The 21,431-nt window shown below is 53.4% G+C and overlaps 1 protein-coding gene across 1 annotated transcript in view; it reads left to right on the top strand.

Annotated features, from left to right (window-relative positions):
- The window catches only part of KIAA1671 (KIAA1671 ortholog), a 119,940-nt gene extending 99,104 nt beyond the window's left edge, over positions 1-20,836 (top strand). Inside the window, 8 exon segments of the mRNA XM_070399757.1 lie at positions 8,383-8,501; positions 10,048-10,255; positions 10,257-10,310; positions 11,495-11,669; positions 12,723-12,841; positions 13,270-13,403; positions 15,087-15,169; positions 16,399-20,836. Coding sequence (XP_070255858.1) covers positions 8,383-8,501; positions 10,048-10,255; positions 10,257-10,310; positions 11,495-11,669; positions 12,723-12,841; positions 13,270-13,403; positions 15,087-15,165 — 888 coding nt within the window. The 3' untranslated portion in view covers positions 15,166-15,169; positions 16,399-20,836.
- Positions 20,837-21,431: the final 595 nt, after the last annotated feature.

The following is a 21,431-nucleotide window of genomic DNA, read 5'->3' on the forward strand; positions in this document are numbered from 1 at the left end:
CCCTAACCCACCATTCCAGAATCCACAAAGCTCTCATTTGAGGCAAAACTACCCCATACCAATTGTGCTGATGTGAAGTAATTAATAGTATTTATTTATCCCACGTGATGTGGCTATTCATACATGTTGCTAGAGAAATATTAACACACTTGCCTGTGTGATGTTGCCCTACACCACTATTTATCCACTTTTGGAGGGGGGTGTCATTATTCCCTAAAGAGCCTTTTTCAACATTTTTTCTTAACTGCCTTTCCATGAAATGTTATATCATGGCTACATTGCATATCTGTATATATATTGTATGCAGTAAAAAATAAGATTTTTACACCCTGGCCGGGTGGCTCAGTTAATTGGAGCATCGTCCCATACACCGAAAGGTTGTGGGTTCAATTACTGGTCAGGGCACATACCCAGGTTTCAGGTTGCACCCCCAGTCGGGGCACATACGGAGGCAACCGATCGATGTTTCTCTTTCACATCAATGTTTGTTTGTTTTCTCTTTCCCTCCCTCCCTCCCTCCTCTCCTCTCTCTCTCAAATCAATAAAAACATATCCTCAGGTGAGGGTTAACAAATAATAATAAATAAGATTTTTCACCTCCTTCCCAAGAGCCAGTTTTCACTCCCTGGGGGAGGGGACATATCCCTCATGGAGAATGCATGGCCTAGACCAGTGGTTCTGACGCATGGGTGACTTTGCCCCTCAGGGGACATTGGCTATGTTAGAGGCATTTTGGGTTGTCAGGACTGGGGGGGGAGGGAGAGGGTTGCTACTGGCATTGGTTGCTACGGACAGGGATGCTGCTAAACACCCTGCAGTGCGCAGGGCAGCCCCACCACGCGCTCTAGTGCTGAGGTTGGGAGCCCTGCCCTAGACCTCCCACCGTGTGCCCACCTGCTATCTTTCTAAAACCTGGCTGGTCCCAAGTTTGAAATGCACTTTGCCCCTGGGTTTGGGATTGGGCCAGTGGGGCTGTGACCCTTTGGGGGCTGACGCAGGAAAGCATGTTGCTGGGTACCTGGCCTTGGTGCGTGCTCACCCCAGGTAAACCAGGTTGCTGGCATCCCCAGTGCCTGAATGTTGCCCCCAAATTGAGAAAAGGGCCCTTCTGCAGCTGGACCTCTGGCCGCACATTTCAGCAGCCTTGGGAGCCTGTCCCAACCACTAGGCCTGGCTTCCAAGTCTTACCAAGTGAGCTCTGGCCCCAAGGGTGCCCGGCTCTGCAGCTGCCTGCAGCCTGCGTGGGCCCCAGCTCTTCCACCTCAGGCCGTTGTTTCGTTTGTGGGCTTTGCCAAGGCCCAGTGTCTGCCTGAACAGGTCTCAGGCTCTGCCCGTGCACCAGTCTGCAGCCAGCTGATAAGCTGGCTCCGCGATGCTGGGGCCCGGCCCTGGGCCTGGAGCTCTCGGCTTCGGCTTCCAGAGCGCTCTCCCCAACCTGTGACCCAGGGAGCCATGTGATGAGCAGGCGGGAACCCTGTGGGACGAGGCTCTGCCCCAGCCTGGGCTCTATGAAGCACTAGCCAAAAAGATAGCATCCAGGCGGGCGTTTTCCAGGGCCTCTGGCCTACCTACCGAGGGCTGGGTTGTGAGTTACATCAGGCGGCGCCCTGGGCCCCGGGCAGGGTCTCTGAACAAAGCCACAATCTGGGCTGGGCACCAGAATGAAAGGGAGCCCTTGGCTCTCTCCCGGGCGATGGAATGTCAGCCCAACTGGTTTTGCTCCTTCACTGGAGCTGGTGTTCCTTCACAAGGTGCCACCGTGCCCGTTGAGGGTGGTGGGCGTCCACGCTCGGCCCCTACCTCGGCCCAGCCCCCACTCCAAGGGAAGAGGAGCCCCATTCGTGCTCGGCGCTCTGAGCTCTCCTCGCCCTGGCCGGACAGCCTAGAGACACCAGCCTCTTGTCTATAAGGCGGGTCTAGTCTCCCCTGCAGGGCCGCTTCGCAGGGGGATGGAATGGGGCTGTCCAGTCCACCGCATAGCAATAAAGACAGCATCTCCCTCCCCGCCTCCCCTTCTCCCAGCCTGACCCCTCACCCGCACTGCCTTCTCTGTCTCCCACACCTGCCCCTATCTGACCCACTTATCAAGGCCTGGGCCATGTCACATGCCCTCCACGAAGCCACCTGCCACCTACCCCTCGTCACCCTTGTGCCTCCTCCCCTCGAGTCCCTTGGGTACCTGGGATTGGAAACTGTTCATCTCGGGGCCCAGGGTAGTTTAAGGCAGAATTTTCGTGAACTACCTACAGTGGCTTTGACATCTTTCCATGTCAGCGCCTACATTCTCCCTCATTGTTTTTACTGGCAGCACCGAGTTCCCCTGAAGGATAAGCCAGGGTTTGTTTATACCTCAGATGCCCTTGTGGAAAGGGCTCTTTTACCCAAAGCGGCGCTCTTTGTATGTATGTAAACGTCTGTGTGTATTTGTGTGTGTAGTATGTACATGTGTAATTACATTTGTGTATATGTTTGTGTATATATTTGCATGTGCGTATATTTGTGTGCATTGTGCATGTGTACATGTGTGTACATGTGTGTATATGTGTGTTTGTATTTGAGTATGCGTGTTTGTGTATATATCTGTACGTGTGTATATTGTGTGTGCATCTGTGTTTGAGTGTGTTTCTCTGCTGGATGAGTCACCAGAGGGGGATTGGGGAGCAGAGTCATGACACTGGAATGTGCTTCTGCCACTGATCACAGGGCGAGAGGTGCTGCAGGAGTGGGGTCCTCAGGCCGAGAGGGACACACCACCCCCTGCCTTCCACCAGGGTCACACTTACATGTTCGAGGCTGCAATGCTGTCTCCTGACAAGTTGAGCCCTGGCCTGAAATAAACATGAGAGATGTTTTGACGTGTGACGGTTAAAAAAAAAGAGGCCAAATTTGGCAGAGACTGTTTTAAGAATCCAGGAGGAGCCAAGTCTGGCTGGGTCAGAGCCGATTCCGTGAAGAGGAGAAGCTGGGAAACAAAAGAATTATATATTTATGTAGAATTGTACTTTTTAACATTTTTTAAAAATTACTAACCGTGGTGTTACAAAATACAAAAAGAGGTAATTAAAATCTATGTCTGCCTCTGTGCCCCCCTCCCTGCCCATCACCCATCACCCAGTTCCCTCCCAGAGACCAGCAACTCCGTGTCCTGTCCTCTGAGGGTCTGTATGTTCACATGTTTACGTCTATATTGCTTCCTCACAGACAGGCGGCAGCATACGCCCCCTGGATTGCGTGTCTTGCTTTATACACTTGATAATGTATCTCGGAGCCCATTCCATACACACCTGCCTTATCCTTTAACAGCTCTTTTTAACAAATAAATAGTACTCCACATTATGGTTGTGCTATCATTTAGGTTAAATGAATTTTTAAAAGCCCCCCAGTTCTCTCTTCCCTTGGCTCATCCTAACCTTAGAACTCTGGACCTTTTATTAATAGGGCTTTAGACTTCAGGGGGAAATTTAATTTGTCTGTTTTCATGCAAAAGTATCTCAGTACTTCTGGAATGTTCTACACCCCCTTCCTTCCCCTGCATGAAGGTTCTTGTTTGTTTAGGGGATTTCCTGAATCAATCTCTCCTATTTTGCACCTTAAAGAAAGTCACAGTAGCCAGTTAACTTTTATTGTTTGCCAGCACACTAAGCATGGTGTTTTTTGTTTTTTTGTTTTTTGAGGGGGGGTGTTAAATAACAAAAATTAGCTATTAAGGGCATATTAAATATTAAGGGCATATAGATATATCAAGAGAGTATGACTGAACAGCAGTATTATCACAGACATTAGAGAGGGGATCATTTATGGGTTCGTTCATTCATTCACTCATTTATTCATTCATTCATCTGTTTCTTTTCAGTTGCTCCCTAGCCACAGTGGCTATCTCTTTACTTGGCACTGGGGTTGCCTACCCTCAGGGAGCTCACAGTTTGGGGGAGACAGTCAAACAGGAAGCAAGCACAGCCAGCACATTAAGGTCTATGATGGCTAGGCACAGGGTGCTCTGTGGGGGCCCAAGGAGAGACCCCGGTCAGCTGTGGTTGGAGGCAGTCAGGAGAGGCTTCTTGGAGGAGGTGATGCCTGAGCTGTGTTTTAGGGGCACATTCCAAGCAGACCTGGGGCCAGCGTTGGCCAGTGGCCGGCACACTGTACCAAGAAGTCTCCTGGAGGGGCGTTTTCCTGGGTGAAATTGCTAATAGGAGTGTTAGAGTGGGAGGGGGTAGGTAACAGGCCATAGACTCAGAGCCCAATGCCTGGGTTTGAACCAGGCTCCTTCACTCACTCGTGAGGCCCTGGGCAAGTCCCTTCACCTCTCTGTACCTCAGTCTTCTTATCTGGAAAGTGGGGGTAATAACAGCTGCCACTTAAGATCATTGGGAACAAAAATACGGCAACTTGGCACACAGTAAGCGCCATGTAAGTGTCTATTGTTGTTACTGTTTACCTCGTCTGTGAAATGGGGACATTAAGAGTACCTACTATGGAATTAATCTAGATGGTCCACGTAAGGAATTTGATGCGGTGCCAGGCACAGTCAGTGCTCCCTAAATGTTCAGGGTTATTACTATTCTTGCCACCTCCTCTCTCACCTCTGACGCCCGATGGGCTCCTGGAGCCTGGGCCCCCAGCCCAGCTGTCATGTCTGTTTATAGCCTCTGAGACCTTCGGGGCAGCAAGGCAGCTCTGGCCCCGAGCCTTGTCAGGCACTCCCAGCCAAAACCAAACACGCCTCCCGAGGACCAGCTGCAGACGTGTGTCCCTGTCACTTTGGGCGAACACTTGTCCGTGGATTCTAGGCCTGGCCAGGCACCCGATCCCTTCCCTTCAAGCCCGAGCTAGGAGAAGGCAGCGGCTTTGGGGAGCTCAGGCAAACCAGGTTCAAATCCCAGCTCCCCCACTTTCTAAGTGTGACCTTGGGCATGCCAGTTTGCCTCGCAGGGCCTCAGTCTTCTCTCCTGTGAGATGGGTCCATGACAGGCCTGTTGAGAACAGTGGAAGGCAAAGTGAATGGCACACCATCAGCACCCTGTGTTCACCTTCAACACTGTCATTACCATTGCCGCCCAGTGCTTGTGCGGATCTGACCCGGACACAGGACAGGAAGGCTCTGAGACAGAGCTGGATCCCCACGCCAGCCAGGGCCCCATGACAGCAGAGCTCCCTGCATAGCTGGGGTGTAGAGTTGCAGGGGGGATGGGACTCACGTCTTAAATTGCTCAGAATCGCTCTGTCATCTGTGGGCCACCAAGCGCTGCCCTGACTCAGGGTTCTTTCTTAGGCGGATGTGTCAGACACCCCAAAATACACGCAGGCATAATATTCTCTCCTTTCCCTGCCCCATCGCTAGCTCCATTCTCTTTTCTGGATAAGAAGCTCACACCTACTCATTACAAAAAAGTTATTTTCGGGAACATATTCTTCCAACAGACATTTATTCAACAGTGACTCCAGGCCAGGCACGGTTCAGAGTTGCTGGGACACAGACTAAAGGCTGTAGATCAGGGGCCACATCCAGCCAGCCACCTCTTTGTCAATAAAGTTTTATTGGAAAACAGCCACGCACACTCACATATTGCTGGCACTGCTTTCTGGGTAGCAGTGGCAGAGTGGAGTGGCTGGGACATTGACGGGGTGGCCCATAAAGCCCCAGATATTTACTGCCTGGCCCTTTACAGAGAAAGCTTGCGGGGCTCTAATGCAGAGGAGCAAATAAAGATGACGGGTTGTTCTCACTCCCACCCGTGTGTGCATCTTGTCCACAGCATCCCTCAGACACCATGGGGTACACAGTGTCCCCAAAAGGTGGCAGCAAGAGAATGGGAAGGGGGCGGGCACTTACTGGGCCAGGCGCTGTGCTAGGAGCTGTCGTTGCATCTGTGCCTTAGGGTGACCACTATGCCTCACTGAAGCCCTAGAGCAGGGGTGGGCAACCTTTTTGTGAGTGCGTGCCAAAACCAGCAAAATCTCTGACTCAAAATTCTTCTGCGTGCCAACCCTAATTTTTTGAGAACATGTTACGCCTACTTGATATCTCTTAAGGTGTACATATGTGAAGAACCTTGAAGAAATAATAAAATTCATTTGAGCGACAAAAACACAGTATATGATGATGAAAAATACATTTATTTTTTAATGTATACATGTACACTGATAGTCCGACAGGAAACTTTATGACTCCGTTTGATATTATCAGTGGGACTCTTGCTGCTGCATCACTGATGACAGAGATTTTACATCAGGTTTATATTTCGTGACCTGCAGAGGTATGCACGAGCTACTACTTTCATCCGTCAGGCTACTCCTATTACGAGACTTAACAAAATTCATCACTGAGAACAAAGATTCACAAGCGTATGTGGATGAAACCAAAACACTGGTCGGATCTAGGAAGGCAGGGAGAGTTAAGGCAGAGGCATAGAAATTGCTCTTCCCCTCTCTCGTCAATCCATGTCTATGGTCTTTAAAATAACTTGTTATGTAAAGTTATTTGTTTATCTAAGATGCACCTACACTGAATTTATCTGAAAAATTTAAAAGTCGATATTAAGAAAAAATTGTAAATAGAAGATTATAAGAGAGGGTTTCGCGTGCCAGCAAAAGTTACTGGCGTGCCATGTTTGGCACGCGTGCCAGGGGTTGCCCACCCCTGCCCTATAACGTCTCTGTGCATCAGAACGGGAGGCGAAGGTCACGCACAGCTTTCCACGGGCGCACGCTCGTTTTGCTGGGCCATGTGCACTTGTTCTGTTAGGGGCAGTTCCACAGAAGCTGGGAAGAGGCACGCTCCCACTTCTGGGAGGAAGACAAGCTGCTCAGGAGAGGGTCCTGCCCCCTCACTAAGCGCCTGCTGCATGGGGAACAAAGATGATGCAGTGTCCCGACCTTGAAGGTGCATCAGCAGTGATCCTACCCCCATCCTTAGTGCCTGGCACATAGTAGGTGCTCAGAAAATATCTGTTGAGTTAATAACGTCTATGTCAAACTTTCCTGCACAGAGGTGAGTCTGGGTTAGGCAGGACGAGTTCAGGAGGAGGAGAGAGCACCATGGGTTGCCATGACGCTGGGTAGGAAGGATGGATAGGAAGAGGGAACAGCACAACCAAAGCCAGAGGCCAGGAATGCGTGAGGTTTGGGTGGGGTGTGGTGAGTAGGTCAGGAGAGAGGGATGTGGAGGGCTTGTTTGGGGCAGGGGTGGGAGTTGGGACTGGACAGGAAATTTTGGCTCAATTACGAGGGGTGTTGGATTTCAGCAGGAGGACAGTAGGGAGCCATAGAAGGTTTTTGAGCAAGAAATGGATGCTATGCATATGCAGAATATGCCTCCTGACCTCAAATAGAACATAGAAGTGGTCTTTCTGGAGTTGGGGCAAGGTTGCTGTCATCCCCTCATCCTGTCTCCCTCGGTATTCCTCATCTCCTGGCCTCAGGTCGTCAAAAGATGGTCTCTGGGAACACCCTTCAAACCTCAGGAGCAAAGGCCATTTGAATTGTTACTGTGCCAGTGGCCGCCCAGGGGGTGGAGTTTGGTTTCTCCTTGACTCCTCCGTTTGTCCCAAATGAACAAGTTGCGAAGCCAGCCTTTCATTCACTTAATGGAGATCTATGAGCTCCCGCCGTCTGCCAGGCACGGGGTGGGACCTGCAGCCAGATCTGAGGTAACCAGCATCTCCCCAAAGGCCCAGGCCGAGCGTGGAGACCAGGAACTGAGCAGGTGGTGACAGAACCAAGAGATCCAGGCCGTGTGGGCCCAGTGGTTACCAGTTTGGACTTGCAGGTCCAAGCCCCTTGCCCGGGTTTGAGTTCCACTCTGTCACTTCACCTCCTAAGCCTCAATGTTCTCATCTGTAAAATGGGGATTGTGATAAGCTCCACCTCATAGGTTGCCGGGTGACTGCAGTTCGTGAGGTGATACGTACACAGCTTGGTGAACACCAGGCACAAGTTCAATGCTCCAGGGATGCCGTGCCGGGTGGTCTTGAGGGGGGAAGCACGGTGGCCATGGGAACCCTGGGTGGGGTGCATGTGGGGGGTGCCCTAGCCAGACTGGTAAGTCCTGGGAGCATCCACGGTGGAGAGAAGTGGGGCCTGGCTGCAGTGCCGGTGGAGATGGGCACTGAGGAGGGTCGGGGAGCGCCCAGCAGAACCCTGCTTGCTGGGGAGGGTGGCCCCCTCGGCCCAGTTTGCCCGGCTTTAGCACCGACGGTCCTGCATGCCGTGATGTCTTGGGCAAACTCAGGCGGTTGGGCACATAGCGCCCACCAAGACATCTGGACCCACCTCTGAGCGCAGCAGCGGGTTAAGCCCGGTGATATGTTAGGGTTTGCGCCAGCAGGGCAGGTTCTGAGCATTTTCCCCGACGGTAACGCCTGGTCTGGCCTTCCCTTGCAGGATCAGCTGAAACAGTGCTTCTCCAGGCGGCCCCCCGAGGCCAAGGACACCGACACCCTCGTACAAGAAGCCGACAGCCAGTATGGGACGTGGAGGGACCAGCACCAGAGCGGGGAGAGGTAGGTGGGGTGTACGGGGCGGCTGGGCAGGGGTCAGTGTTACTGGAGCTTGTTTTGTCTGTAATTGTAAGAGTCAACCATTCTTGTTGTAAAATAGAAATTTAGAAAGTATTAAAAAAATAATAAATGATATGTGAAATGTCCAGAATAGACAACTCCATCGAGACAGAAGGCAGATTAGTGGTTGCGAGTGGAGGGGCGGGGGGGGAGGGGGAGGCGCCCGGGGGGGCAGGAAGGGAGATTGGGAATGACTGCTCAGCAGGTACCAGTTTCCTTTCGGGGTGATAAGATGTTCTGAACTACATGGTAGTGATAGTGATGGTCACACAACATTGTCAAGGTACTGTATCTCACTAGTGGTAAATTCTATGTTATGCATATTTGCCACAATTTAAAAAACATTATAAAGAAAATGAAAACACCAGTGATCTCAGCACACAGCTATTAACCTTCAGTAATGGTTTTGTCTTTCTAGAATTTTTCAATATATCTGTGTGTTTACAAATATAAGGACATATACATATTGCATTATACGCTATCTGTGTTTAATGTGGCCACTGTCAACGGCCAGTAGGTCCTCGGGTGTCAGCCTGGCTCATCATGGCAGAATCCTGGGTAGCCCGGATTCATGAGGCAGGCAGGTCTGAATCCCAGCTCCACCCCTGGCCCATTGTTATTCTCTCTCTGGGTCTCCAGTGCCCCTCTTACTGGGACCTGGGATCTCCCAGGGAGGTGGGTGCCTCCTCCTGTCTCCTAGAGGCACTGCAACGCCTCCTCCTGGACAGTCCCAGGAGCTGCTGTGCTCCCAGCCCTAGCTAGCAGTGCCATCTGCTGCCACCTTGATGGTATTTCTCCTTATTTTTTGTGGATTTGGCTCAACCCCACCCCATACCCCCAAATCCTGCTTATTTCAAGTAATAAAATCATCCCAGAGCTGACAAAAAGCGCCTCTGTGCTCCCGGTACACCTGGGTCGAAGGATCTGCTTAAGGGTACAGCTGAGGGGGGGGGGGGGGTTCTTTCAGGATAGACCCTCCTATCAGGGAGGTGGTGTCTGGCATGCCCACACCCCCTTCCCCAGGTAGGGCTTCCTGTGCTCTGGAAGCCTTTTTAATGTAAGGACTTGATTTATTCACAAATTTCCTATTGTATGTGATGCCCATTATCCAAGTGGTACCTGAATATATGGCCGTGGGAAGAAATTCCGGAAGTCGAAGAGGGTCAGGGACGTGGGTTCTGGAGTCAGTTCTGCCCCTTTGGGCCAGCTGCCTCGTGTCTCTGTGCCTCAGGTTCCTCATCTTTTGTGAGGTTAATGTTTCATTTCAGGAGGTTACCTCCCATCCCACAGCTGGCCAGGTGTTCTAGAGGCATGATCAGCACCTGGCTGTGTGCCCACGGTGGTTCTCCGGGGATGTCCGTCTGCTGCCTCCTGGTGTAGAGAGCACACCCCACACCCCACTTTCTGTGCCTTCTTTACCCTGATACTCAGTCCTCGGAAACAGCCTGCATGACCATGTCCCCTTCCTTCCTTCCCTCCTTCCTCACAGCGTGGCCCCTGAGTCCCCGTCCCCGTCCCCGGACAGCAGTGCAGCGTCGGCGTGGAAGCAGCCCTCCAGCAGCCGCTTGTCCTCACTGTCCTCCCCCACGGAGGCCACCTCGGCCGGGGACCAGCATGACTGCCCCAGGGACCAGCGGAGCACCAGTGTGGACCGCTCCAGCACCGACCTGGAGTCCACTGACGGGACGGAGGGGCCGCCCCCCGCCCGACACCTGCTCTACAAAGAAAGTAGACGACTTCTCCTTTATCGATGTAAGTCGGTACCTGGGAGCGTGTGTTGGAAACACTCACTTCTTCTTAAAGGGACACACTAGCATCTCCTGGCGAATTGCCCCTTTCCAGGGTAGAATCTGTGTGCCAGGCACCCGTCTGGTGGGTGCAGAGGGCACAGTCTGAGATGGGACTGACATCTGCACGTGGCTTGGACCTGCCATACACCAGCTGTGTGTCTTGGGGCAGATGCTTTCACACCCCTGAGCCTCGGCTTCCTTATCCCCTTGAAACCAGCAGAGTGGGCTCCACAGCCTCAAATACTGTCACATGTGTTCAGATTGAAGCTGATCCTAGCCCACGCCTGTTAGGTGAGCAGGAAGTCTGACCTCATCCCTGCCAGGTGCTCTTAGTGGGATGTATCCCTAGTGCCAGGGCGTGCAAGTCTCTCTGTAAACGGAGAGCAGTGGTTCTAAGAAGGGGAGACCCCCTCCAGTGTGGGTCCCTTGAGATATGAAGGTCTCATTCTTCTGCTTCCCTGGCAGTAGGGCTGCCCTCCCACCCTCCTGAAGATGCAACATCAACGTGCTGCAGAACCTAAAGGGACCCGCTCTCCTGACAGTAAAGCCTCATGCCCTCGCTCGTAGGGATGGCTGCTCAGACTCCCCCTGAGAGAGAACCCACTGCTTTGGGAGGGGGACTCCCTCTAGGGCCTCAAAGGGGATTCCCCTTCCTAAGTATAGTCAGCTGGCACCTCTGGGTAAGAACAGAGATGGGGAAAGGCACAACTTCAGTCTCCACTGGGGCACCCCACTATATAAACATGGACATGGTATGGAGTATAGGGATTTCATTAGGTGATGTCTTCAGTTATTCATTCAGCAAACATGTATTGAGCTCCTGCTATGCATTGAGCACTCTTCTAGCCTATATGCTCGTATAATGTCACCAGGAGGGGAAAGGCCTTTCCATTGTGTGCCCACTCTGTGCCAGGCACAGTGCCAGGGCACTCAGCTTCATTTGATTCTTGTGATTAACCTACGTGGTTTGTTTCATGGAGAAACTTCGGCTTCGGGTGTCAGGTTAGTATTGAAATGCAGAAATGCCGGCCCGTGTGCCACCTAAACAGCTTGTGCATCAGCGCAGCTTGACACACTTCTCTTGGGTGGTGCCCTCCATGAATGGTTCCCTTGTTTTTCCTCTCTTCCTCCCTACTGCTCCCAAAGCAAACCTCAGTCCTCGACTCAAGTGCCCTCAAGACCCGGGTACAGCTCAGCAAGAGAAGCCGCCGCCGGGCTCCCATCTCCCACTCCCTCCGGCGCAGTCGGGTCAGCGAGTCAGAGAGCAGGTCTCCGCTGGAGGAGGAGGATGACACCATGTGGATGTTCAAGGACTCAACAGGTACACCCCTCGCCTCCATATATACCACAACCAACAGCAGGAAGGATGGAGGTTAAACACTAGAAGGAACTTCCTGTGAGTTGAAGGCTATAGGATATTAGAACATAATTATACAGGAAATTGTGATTTCTTATTCTGCACAGCTTATTAGGAACTAAGTAAAAAAATTCTTTTTGAGGGATGATATATTAATTGGGGCTCTGCAGGTTACAAGGGACAGGGCCACAACTTAACAGGGTTTCATGATTTCTGCTTTTATCCTTATTAAATTCATCCTATACTCTCTTCAGGTTTATTTGCTGGTCTTTTTTTCTAGATTTTTCAGTTAAAAGATCAGTTTATTTATCAGTCTTACTTGGTTTCTAGTGAATTATTTTAAGGCTACGCATTTTCCTCTGAGGATATCTTTGGCTGCATTTTAAAGGGCAGGTAGGGATTAGCCAGTGAAGGGTATTCCAGAAAGAAATATTAACAGGACCAGAGAGGCAGAGGTGTGGAAAGAACATTCTGTGTGTGTTGCAGGTGCCCCTCTAAGTGGTTAAAGCTGGTAGTAGCAGGAATTATGCTGGAAAAGTAGGTGGGGCCAAGTCGTGGGAAGTCATGATTCTTTGCCAAGGAGTTAGGCTTTTTCTGTAGTTAGAGAGCCATGGGAGAGTTTTAAGCGAAATCTTGTAATGGAAACCATAGCAGGGACCTCCCCACTGTACACATAGACAGCCTTCGTCCCCTACAGGCTACTACTGTAGGGACTTGTGTTCACTTGGCAAACAGTAGGCTGTCAGACCAGCTTGGAGCTGAGTGAGGGGCGCAGTTTCTGACCAGACACCTTAAATGCTTGGAGGGCTCTCTCTCCCTCACCCGTCTCGTGCCTGTGGAGAAGGAAGGTCAGGAAAGCAAGCCCTGAGTGTGTCCTCCTGTCAGATGGCCCAGGAATGCCCAGATGGTCAGGGCTGGTGTGAGGATTGCCCGAGGGTCTATGTGCAGAGCATCTGGAACCCGAGCCTCAGTGCACGGGGCCTGCCAATGCCATCAGCTCCCTTTTCATTGCAACAGAAGAGAAATCCCCCAGGAGAGAAGAGTCCGACGAAGAGGAGAAGCGGTCCGAGAGGTCACCCAGCAGCCATCCCCAGAGGATGCCCGCATTTCCGGGCATCGACCCGGCCATGCTCAAGGTACGACACCTCGCACCTGGAGCCACTCACGGCCCTGGTAGCAAAAAAAACAGAAAGAGCAGGCCCCATAATTCTCCCTCCCTCCCCCCCTCCCTCCTTTCCATTGTCCTCCAAATATGGGTGAGAATCCACCCTGCCTTCTTCCTGTGGGAATCCGTCAGTCCAAAAGCTTCCTCTTATTCAAATGGATGCAGGAGCATGCAGCTGACAGAGCTGAGTTGCACCTGCAGGATGGGTTGGTGGCCCCACCTCAGGGCTGCAGGCCTGGCCACCGATTCTTACCCCCCACCCCGGGTCAGCGAGCATCCCCCCTGCCCCGGGGCTTCCTGCCTGTGGAGGCCCCGGCATCACCGTGCAGTGGCAGTGCCGTGGGATGGGACCCTCTCCGGGCAACAGGTGGTTACAGACTCAGCTCTCTCCTCTCCCAGGCGCAGCTGCACAAGAGGCCAGAGGCGGACAGTCCCAGCGAGGCCCCCAGCTGGGCCCCCCAGCCCAGAACCCCCAAGTCCCCCTTCCAGCTTGGCAGTCGTGTGCTGCCCACCAGCCTTGAGAAGGACGAGAGGTGAGGGGTCTTGGGGTTGAGTGCCCTGCCCCCTTGGGGGTGTAATTTGGGGGAGGGCGGCTGCCTGTTGGGTTTTAGAGCTGAATGACTGAGGATAAAGGAGGAAGTGTGGGCACTGCTTATAGACATGCTCAATAAAGGATAGTGGAGTTCTTCTTAGGGGTCCTGTTAACACAGAGAAGCTAGGGGTTATTCATGATGCTGACATTGTCATATAATAAGTGCTATGATAGAGCAGGGGCTCTCAAACTATAGGCCACAGGTCCATTTCAGCTCATTGTCTTTTTGTTTAAATAAAGTTGTATTGGCACACAGCCACACCCATTCATTTATGGTTTGTCTGCTGCTGCTTTCCTGATGCAGCTGCAGAGCTGACTGGTTGTAACAAACACCCTACATCCCCCCAAGTACATTTACAGTCTGATTCTTGATTTGACCCTGTCATAGAGGACAAACTGGCGAGCTAGACTTAAGGAAGAAAGGTGTGGGAAGGGTTTCTAAGAGGAGACACCTGAGCTGAGTCATGGTGTCCACAGAGGTGGCAGCGTGAGGGGTCCCGGGCTGAAGTCATGGCATGTACAAAGGCCTGGAGACCTGATAGAGCCAGAGGCCGGAAGGAGTGCGTGTTATTGGAGCACAGAGCGGGTGGCAGGGAAAAGGACCCGAGGTTGAGAGGGACAAGGCCACAGCTGAGATGGTGCCTGTCCTGCTCTGGGGACACCAGAGCTGCAGGCCTGGCTCCAGAGTCAGCGTCGCAGCTGGGGGAGCCCCCAGGCCAGGTCTCAGAGGTACCACTGGAGGCCTGGTCTTGTGCTTCACCATGAGACAAGGCTTCCTTGGTCTGCCCAGGGAGGCTCTCCTTCCTCACAGACCTCCCACCCCCACCCCAGGCAGGTCAGGAACTTCCCTGAGCCCTCCAGGCTGAGCCCTCCAGGACCACAGGGTCTGGAGCTTTCTCTGAGATCAGCATAAGTCACGTCTTATATGTACGAGACAGATAGATAGATAGATAGATAGATGTATATGAAGGAATTGTCTCATGATTTTGGAGCCTGACAAGACCACAATGTGCAGAGCAGGCTGGCAGGCAGGAGACCCAGGGAAGATCTGATGTTGAGTCCCAGAGTCAATCTGTTGGCAGAATTCCCTCTTCTTCGGGGAAGGCCAGTCCTTTTCTGTTAAGATCTTCAACTGATTGGGTCAGGCCCACCCATAATATGGAGGGTGACCTGCTGGACTCATAATCTACTGATTTAAATGCTAATCCCATCTAAAAGAAATACCTTCACAGAAACACCTGGAGTGATGTTTGACCATATATTTGGGCACCATAGCCTAGCCAAGTTGACACATAAAATGAACCACCACAGAATTTACCTGGGTAGAGAGATGGCAGGATGAATGGATGGAAATAATTTTATATAAGCATTGACGGTATAGCTGCAGATTATTTCGTACAGTGGATGTACCAGGGTTTATTTAACATTCCCGTTGTTGGGTGCTTTGGTTAATTGCTGTTTCTTGCCTGTCAATCATGTGAGCATGGGCATGTTTGCCATCTGTGAGTGCCCTGCTCAGCGTTCACCTTGGACAGCAGATGGAGAGTTGGGTACCTCACAGCCCTGCCTGCAGGGTGCCCTCGTTCTCGCTCACACTTGACTCTCCCGGGCTTTGTGGTTTTAGATCAGAAGAGACCTCACCCCAGTGGCTAAAGGATCTGAAATCTAAGAAGAGGCAAAGCCTGTATGAGAATCAAGCTTGACCAGGTAGGAAGGGCTCTGGTGGGGGAGACCTGGACGGAGCCTGCAACTCAAGGGATAGGGAACGTGGGTGGTGAGAAGGCATAGGTTCAGAGATGTGGGATGTTGTACCCTCGGAGGGAGAAGGAATACTGTGGGTGTGGGTGTTGTGGGTCCTGTAAAGGGTGTGGCAATGCCTGCTTCCTCTTAGGGATCAGTCACAGCTGTGCCACCTGGAGTGGCAGGGCTAACCCAGCCCCTGGCTGGCCCTTCTCCTGTGTCTCCGTCCCCTTTTATAACATGAGAGAGCAGGACATCGAAGATCAGCTTAATCTGAAAGGTTCCCAATCTATATTTATATACTCCCTGTATAATTAAAAATTAGTTTGGAAAAAAAAAGATTAAAAAAAACACACGATTTGATATGGCCTAGTATAGGTCCCAAACGGCTGAACACCTTGGACTTCAGTTTCCCGTCTGTAAAATGGGCTGAGAGCAGCAGGCGGCCGAGTGGTCCAGGAGCTCCCTGCGATTGCACCTCCAGTGCCTCCTGTGCATCCTCAGGATGGGAGCACACGGTCCCCGCCCAGAAAAGCTGCTCTGAGAGGCACAGCACAGCAGACCTCTGCCTGCCTCCCTGCCCCCGCCTCCCCCCGCGTCCACAGGCGGAAACCAGAGCCCTCTGACAAGGAAGCATCTACCTCTCAGAGGCCGAACCCGCCCTGCGTGGATTTAATGCTGCTTAGGCTCTCTCCCCTCTTTCTGTGAACACCCATACGTGACGCTGCAGGCATACTGTGTGCTTGCTTATGGGTGTTGCATATATTACACAATATTTACATCTTTATATTTAGATATAAGCATATATGGGTATATATTTGTGTATCATAAACTCCAAAAGGAATTCTAAATTCTGCAGTGAAGCTGTGCTCCAGGGTTTGGATGAGGGATGGAGCCTGTTTGTGTGTGTTTCGAGCTGTGCAGGTGATGTCTCAGTTAGGCTCCAGTCACCCACGTGAGGACGCTGAGGCTGGAACCCCGACCTGACTCAGTGTCACCTCCATCCACCGCATTCAGCCGCCCGCCACCTTCCACGTCCCAGGCCTTAAACAGCAACAACCCCACGTCACCCTTCCCGGCCTGCGGCCTGCGGCCTGCGGCGTGGCTGTCTTGTCCCAGCAAAGGTCCTGAGGCCTGAAGCTAGAGTAACTGGGCTCCTGCTCCCCCCACTGACAGGGCTCTCCCTTCCTCTCCAGACGGGGACACCGCCACGTCTCATGAACAGAAGCCTTAACTGTCAGACCCCCAAGACGAGGCTGCGCTGCCGCCGTTCCCTCCTGCACAGCGGTCACCTGCCTGGGCCCCGCCTTCCGGTCAGGGCAGACGCTGTCCGGGCTCCACCCTCCGCAGGCTCTCAGGATGGACCAGATCGGACCAGATCAGGCGGAAAGGCTCCCTCTTCACGCACCTGCACGCCTCCCAGACAGCACTCCAGGCTGGGAAAGAAGCCAGGCTGCCCAGAAATGTCCATGTGGGCAGTTTTGTTGCGGTTTTTAATGTAAAAGTGCATTTCCGCCCACGTCAGCAGCAGCTGTGGGAGCACGGGTCTGTTCTGGAAAGCACCCGAACTGTGAAGCGCCTTCTCCCCTCCCAGGGCAGGTCTTCCCAAGAGGACTTTCCAGGAAAGGAGAAGCCGCTCGTTTCCTGCTGGTGTGTCCAGGCAGCACCGCCGGGCGGGCGTCCTGATTGCTTTTCGGCCAGTTCCCCTCCCTCTCGGAGGCTCAGAAGTTCTGATGTTAAGCGTCCCCTTCCTGTATTTATCCTTCCCAGGGGCCATGTGCACAGCTGGCCTCTTTTCTTGCGTGTCACATTTGTTTGCTTTCGAAGGTGATGAAGCAATAATGCAGCCAGTTTCCCTTGAACATGGACGTGTATATAAGCTTTCACATTGAGGAACCGGAGGAGAGAGGCGTGGCTGCTTTGCCGGGAGTATCTGGTCATCTCAGGTTACCTTGTCCCTATCCGAGCTTTTTGTAGACATTCTGATTGTCACTTGTGTGTCTCCCTGGTTTCTTGCCCTTGTGAGCTCTGGTTTCTGTGGAGGGACCTGTCCCTTGGCCTCCGGGGTCATAAGCTGCAGCCCCGTGGCAGTGCCTTTCCACCCGTCAGACCCGCCTGGGGATTTTCCCAGCGTTGACCTCCATCACTGCCTGCGCTACGGGAAGAGCCGGTCCGCAGTGGCCTCGCTGAGCAGATACAGGGATGAGGGGCTCTTGTGTTTCTACTCACCTCTTCCTTCTACCAACCCTCCCCCTGCATCCACCATCTTTTTAGGTCCGGATGAAGGGCGGGGTCTTGCGGAAAGCCCTTCTCGGCAGGGGAGCTCCCCAGGCCAGGGACGCGGACAGAGCGCTGGGTGCTGGGTGCTGGGTGGCGGAGCGGAGGTTTACCTGCCTCTTTTTCTTGCTGTCTCTCCTCTGTCCCTCTCTTTGGGAATCCTCCACACCAGCCTCCTCCACCTGCGAAGCCCAAGGCCCCAGCAAACATCCCAGAAATGCCTGCTGGCCACCTGCCTGCAGTCGCCATAAACTTTGTGCCAACCTTCCCTGGGAGACGCCCTTTGGAGAGAGAGATGCTTGGGGAGTTCACAGGGTGGCTGGTGGTGGCCGAGGGGCCCTGGGGCTCAGTTTTCTCACAGACACATACACAGCATTGGCTAGGTATAGACACCCCCCCCCCCCCCGCAACTCCCCAAAAGGTGAAAATCTTCATAAATCCCAATATTTGCAAGTGGTGTCAAAGCATACCTCCCTTCCCAGCCACCTCTCAGGAGTCTGTGTGTCTGCCCATCACTCTTTTCACATCATCTCCCTTTACCTCCGCTCTCCTCTTGGGGGTGGGGAGAAGGGGACAGCAGTCGTCTTTCTCTGGGGTAAGACAGCCTGTGCCCTGGGGAGCGGCTCGCTTCAGCACCGCAGACAGTGACCGGAGCGCCCTCCCTGAGTCCTGCGGGCTGAGCTTTGCTGCTTACCGATGGGCACTGGTTGGACCCTGTCGCCCACCCATCCTGTGGGTCTGGAAGCCTCGTGCATCTGCGTGTGGAGGTCTGGCCTTGCTTGATCATAGCTGTGTCCCCTTCATTCGCTGAGTTAATCCGTTCTCTCTGGCTGTTTGGGGATGGAATTTCTCCAGGAGCTGCTGGTAGACTTTTGTTGCTCGTGCTCTTTAACAGCGTTGATGTGGTGGCTCTCCTGGTCAGGAGGCCCCCTAGGGCACTGCTAGTTCCTTCCTCAGCTGCTGCTTTCTTTGTCCTTCTGAAGGTGGGAAGGGCCCCTTGGGACCATCTCAGGCAGCAGGAAGTGGCCCATTCTGTCCAGTGAGTGTATCGCACTCACCATGCACAACTCTCTGTTCTGTTTTAGCCCAAGTTTACCCGACAGGAAAGAAAAACACATGAAAAGGAGATCTTTTGCCTACCCTCCCTCTACCCCCCCGCCCCCCCATGACTGGAACTAAAAGTTCAGTTGATTCCATGGTGATTAAGACACACAAAGACCACCACTTTCAACTGACTAGAGCAGACTGAACATTCTCCCAACTTCTTCCATTTCCTGCTGCCTCCTCTCTCCATGCAGAGCAGACAATCACAGTGGGTCAGGAGGGACCCTCCCAGTGCACCCCTCCCCCCCGCCTCAGGAACCCCTTGGGGTCAGTGCATCCAGGTCAGAGGGATTGACGTCCGGGCCTGTGCAGACAGGTGGGCCACTGGGGTGTGTGCTCCTCTTTCTAAACGGGGTGAGCTCTTTGGGGCAAAGCAAGGGTTTGTGTTCCAGTTTCCCGAGTGAGCCTGGGGTCACCCTTGAAAATCTGTCTCCTTTACACTAACTGAATATGCCTTAATCATCTGTACACAGTCAAGCCCTGCCCGCCTCTCTCCTTCCTCCCCTGAGCCCGTGGCTCTTCTTAGTGAGTCTTGCACAAAAGGCCAATTGCTACGGATGCACCATCTTAGCCACCTCCCTCCCCGCTCCCTCCCTCTCACCCCCCTCCCTCTCCACACACACCCTTTGACCCTTTGCACATCAGCATCTTGACAGAGGACCTCTTGACAAGTCTGTATGTTCCCCCCAGTGGAGCCCCTTCCTCGTGGTCTCTTGTCTAAGGAGGCAGAGGCCTCTGGCCTGTGAACCTCCCGGCATGGCCTCCGGCATCAGTGCTGCGGAGGATGACGGTGCCACCAGAGAAATGCCGGGGCCGGGAGACCTCTTGGGGTTTGGGACGCTGGGGATGGCGGCCTCAGGTGCCTAGGGTTGGGGGCCAGGACAATCAGATGGGGATGTTTTCCAGGGGGACCAGCCACGCCCTGTGCTCTCGGACAGATGTGTTTCCTTCTGTGCATCCCGGGAAGTGAGGCCAACTCCAGATGTTGCGAAGGAGCGAGACTAGACGAGGCCCAGGCCCGAGATCCTAAACCTTAGAGGCTGCGCAAGGGGTTTAGGAAAGCCCTTGGCGTCATTTCTCAAAGGAGCTGCCCACCTGGTGCTGAGAGCTGCCTTGTCCATTCCCGCTTTTCCATTTCCCGCCGGGCACCCCGGGTTGCCCCCGGCTCAGGGCATAACTGCAAAGCTAAGTGTCCACGGGTGTGCGGGCAGGTCACCTGCAGAACGAAATGCTTTCTTAAAGGTGACTCGGTCCTGCGTGGAAGACGGCGTCCACCCACAGAGAGGGCTCTCCCCCTCAGCCCCTGCGGCCCCTCCGGAAGCCCTGTCCCTTAACAGGGAGCTGGACGCCGGCCGCCTTTGTATGAACTAGCATTTGGGATGGGCCTGTCGGAGGGGGAGGCGGGGGGAAAGCGCTCTGGGTGGGACCTCCCAGCCCGTCCGTGGAGCCGTGGGAGGTCGCGTCCCTGATGGACAGCCTGTGCCATCCTCCGGAAGCACCGTCCGCGAGTCAGACAGGCACTTGTGGACCATCTCTGGTGGCACCGCGCCCGCGCAGAAATACGACGCCGTTGTCTACAGAAGAACTTGAGCCTTTTTCACGATCTCACTCCACATGGCCTTATAGATCCTGTAAATAGGGGGCTGACAAAAGTCATATATTGTGTTACGGGCGACATTTTGTACGGAGCTGTTTCCTAAATCAAACCAATATTCTGGAAGTCCAGCACTTCCCGCCTGATTTTGATCCTCAGATGCTTTGTAAGACGGGGGAGTGGAAATACATAGACGTAGACTGTATATTTTCCTAGCCTTTCTTCCGGGTCCCTTCGTCAGAGCGTTGAGTCCCGACAGAGAAGGAACCCAGTCGGGCGTGTGGGAAAGCTAAGCTCCGGCCCGCTGGCATCCTCGCAGTTGCCTTAGAATTCGCCAGCCCTGGAGTTCTGCACGGGAGGAGGCGAGAGGCACTTTATCCAACCCCAGAGGGAACCTCGAATCGTGTGACTGACAATTCACCTAGAAAAAAGCCTATATTTTTAACGTCGAAACCACGGGGCTCCCCGGACTCACCGAGTATTGGACATTGACAAGTGCTTTTATATTTTGTAACTGTAAAGAGTTTCATACGCACATCGAGAGCAGTTGGGAAGCCGGCCAACTGCCCCCAGACGAGATGACCTTTGCATGTACAAAGATGTTGCATTCAGACCATGGAAACAGAAATAAAGCTTTGGTGCAAGTTGCACTGGAGAAATGGATGTCCGTGTGAATGAATGGGCGCCCAGGCGTGCACGCCCGCCACCCGCTGCATCCGGCTCTTGTCCTTGCTGAGCTGGGGCCAGGCAGCGGGAGGGGCTGGGGTCCTGGACACACAGCTGGTTTTCCATTCAGCGTGGGGCCGACTCCTCATTCTGCCGCCTCCTGGCCGTGGGCCATCCCTGAGCCTCGGTTCTCTGCCATGGGGTGGTGATAGCGACACCAGGGCAAGAGGTTAAGGCAGTGGTTCTCCTGGGTGCATGGAGCTCCCCAGGTGACATCTGGCAGCGACAGGACACATGTTTGGTTGTCACATGGAGGGGCGGGGGCTGCTCTGGGCAGCCAGTGGGTGGAGGCTGGGACGCTACTCAGCATCCTACGTGCACAGGACGGTCCCATCACAAAGAATGGGCCCATCGCGAATGGCAGCAGTGCCGAGGGGAGAACTCGGTGACAGTGCTGGTGCACCATAGGTCCCCGGGGTCCTGCCCCCATGGAGGCTGCCCACCTCTGTCTTCCCCTTACACCCCTAGCAGGTGGTGACTGCACCCCAAGTTAAGGGGCCGGAACCAGCCGCACTGTCCATGATCACC

The sequence above is a fragment of the Myotis yumanensis genome, unplaced genomic scaffold, assembly GCF_028538775.1.
Source record: "Myotis yumanensis isolate MYYU_CA2020_CCGP unplaced genomic scaffold, mMyoYum1.0.hap1 SCAF_19, whole genome shotgun sequence".
Classification (NCBI taxonomy): domain Eukaryota; kingdom Metazoa; phylum Chordata; class Mammalia; order Chiroptera; family Vespertilionidae; genus Myotis; species Myotis yumanensis.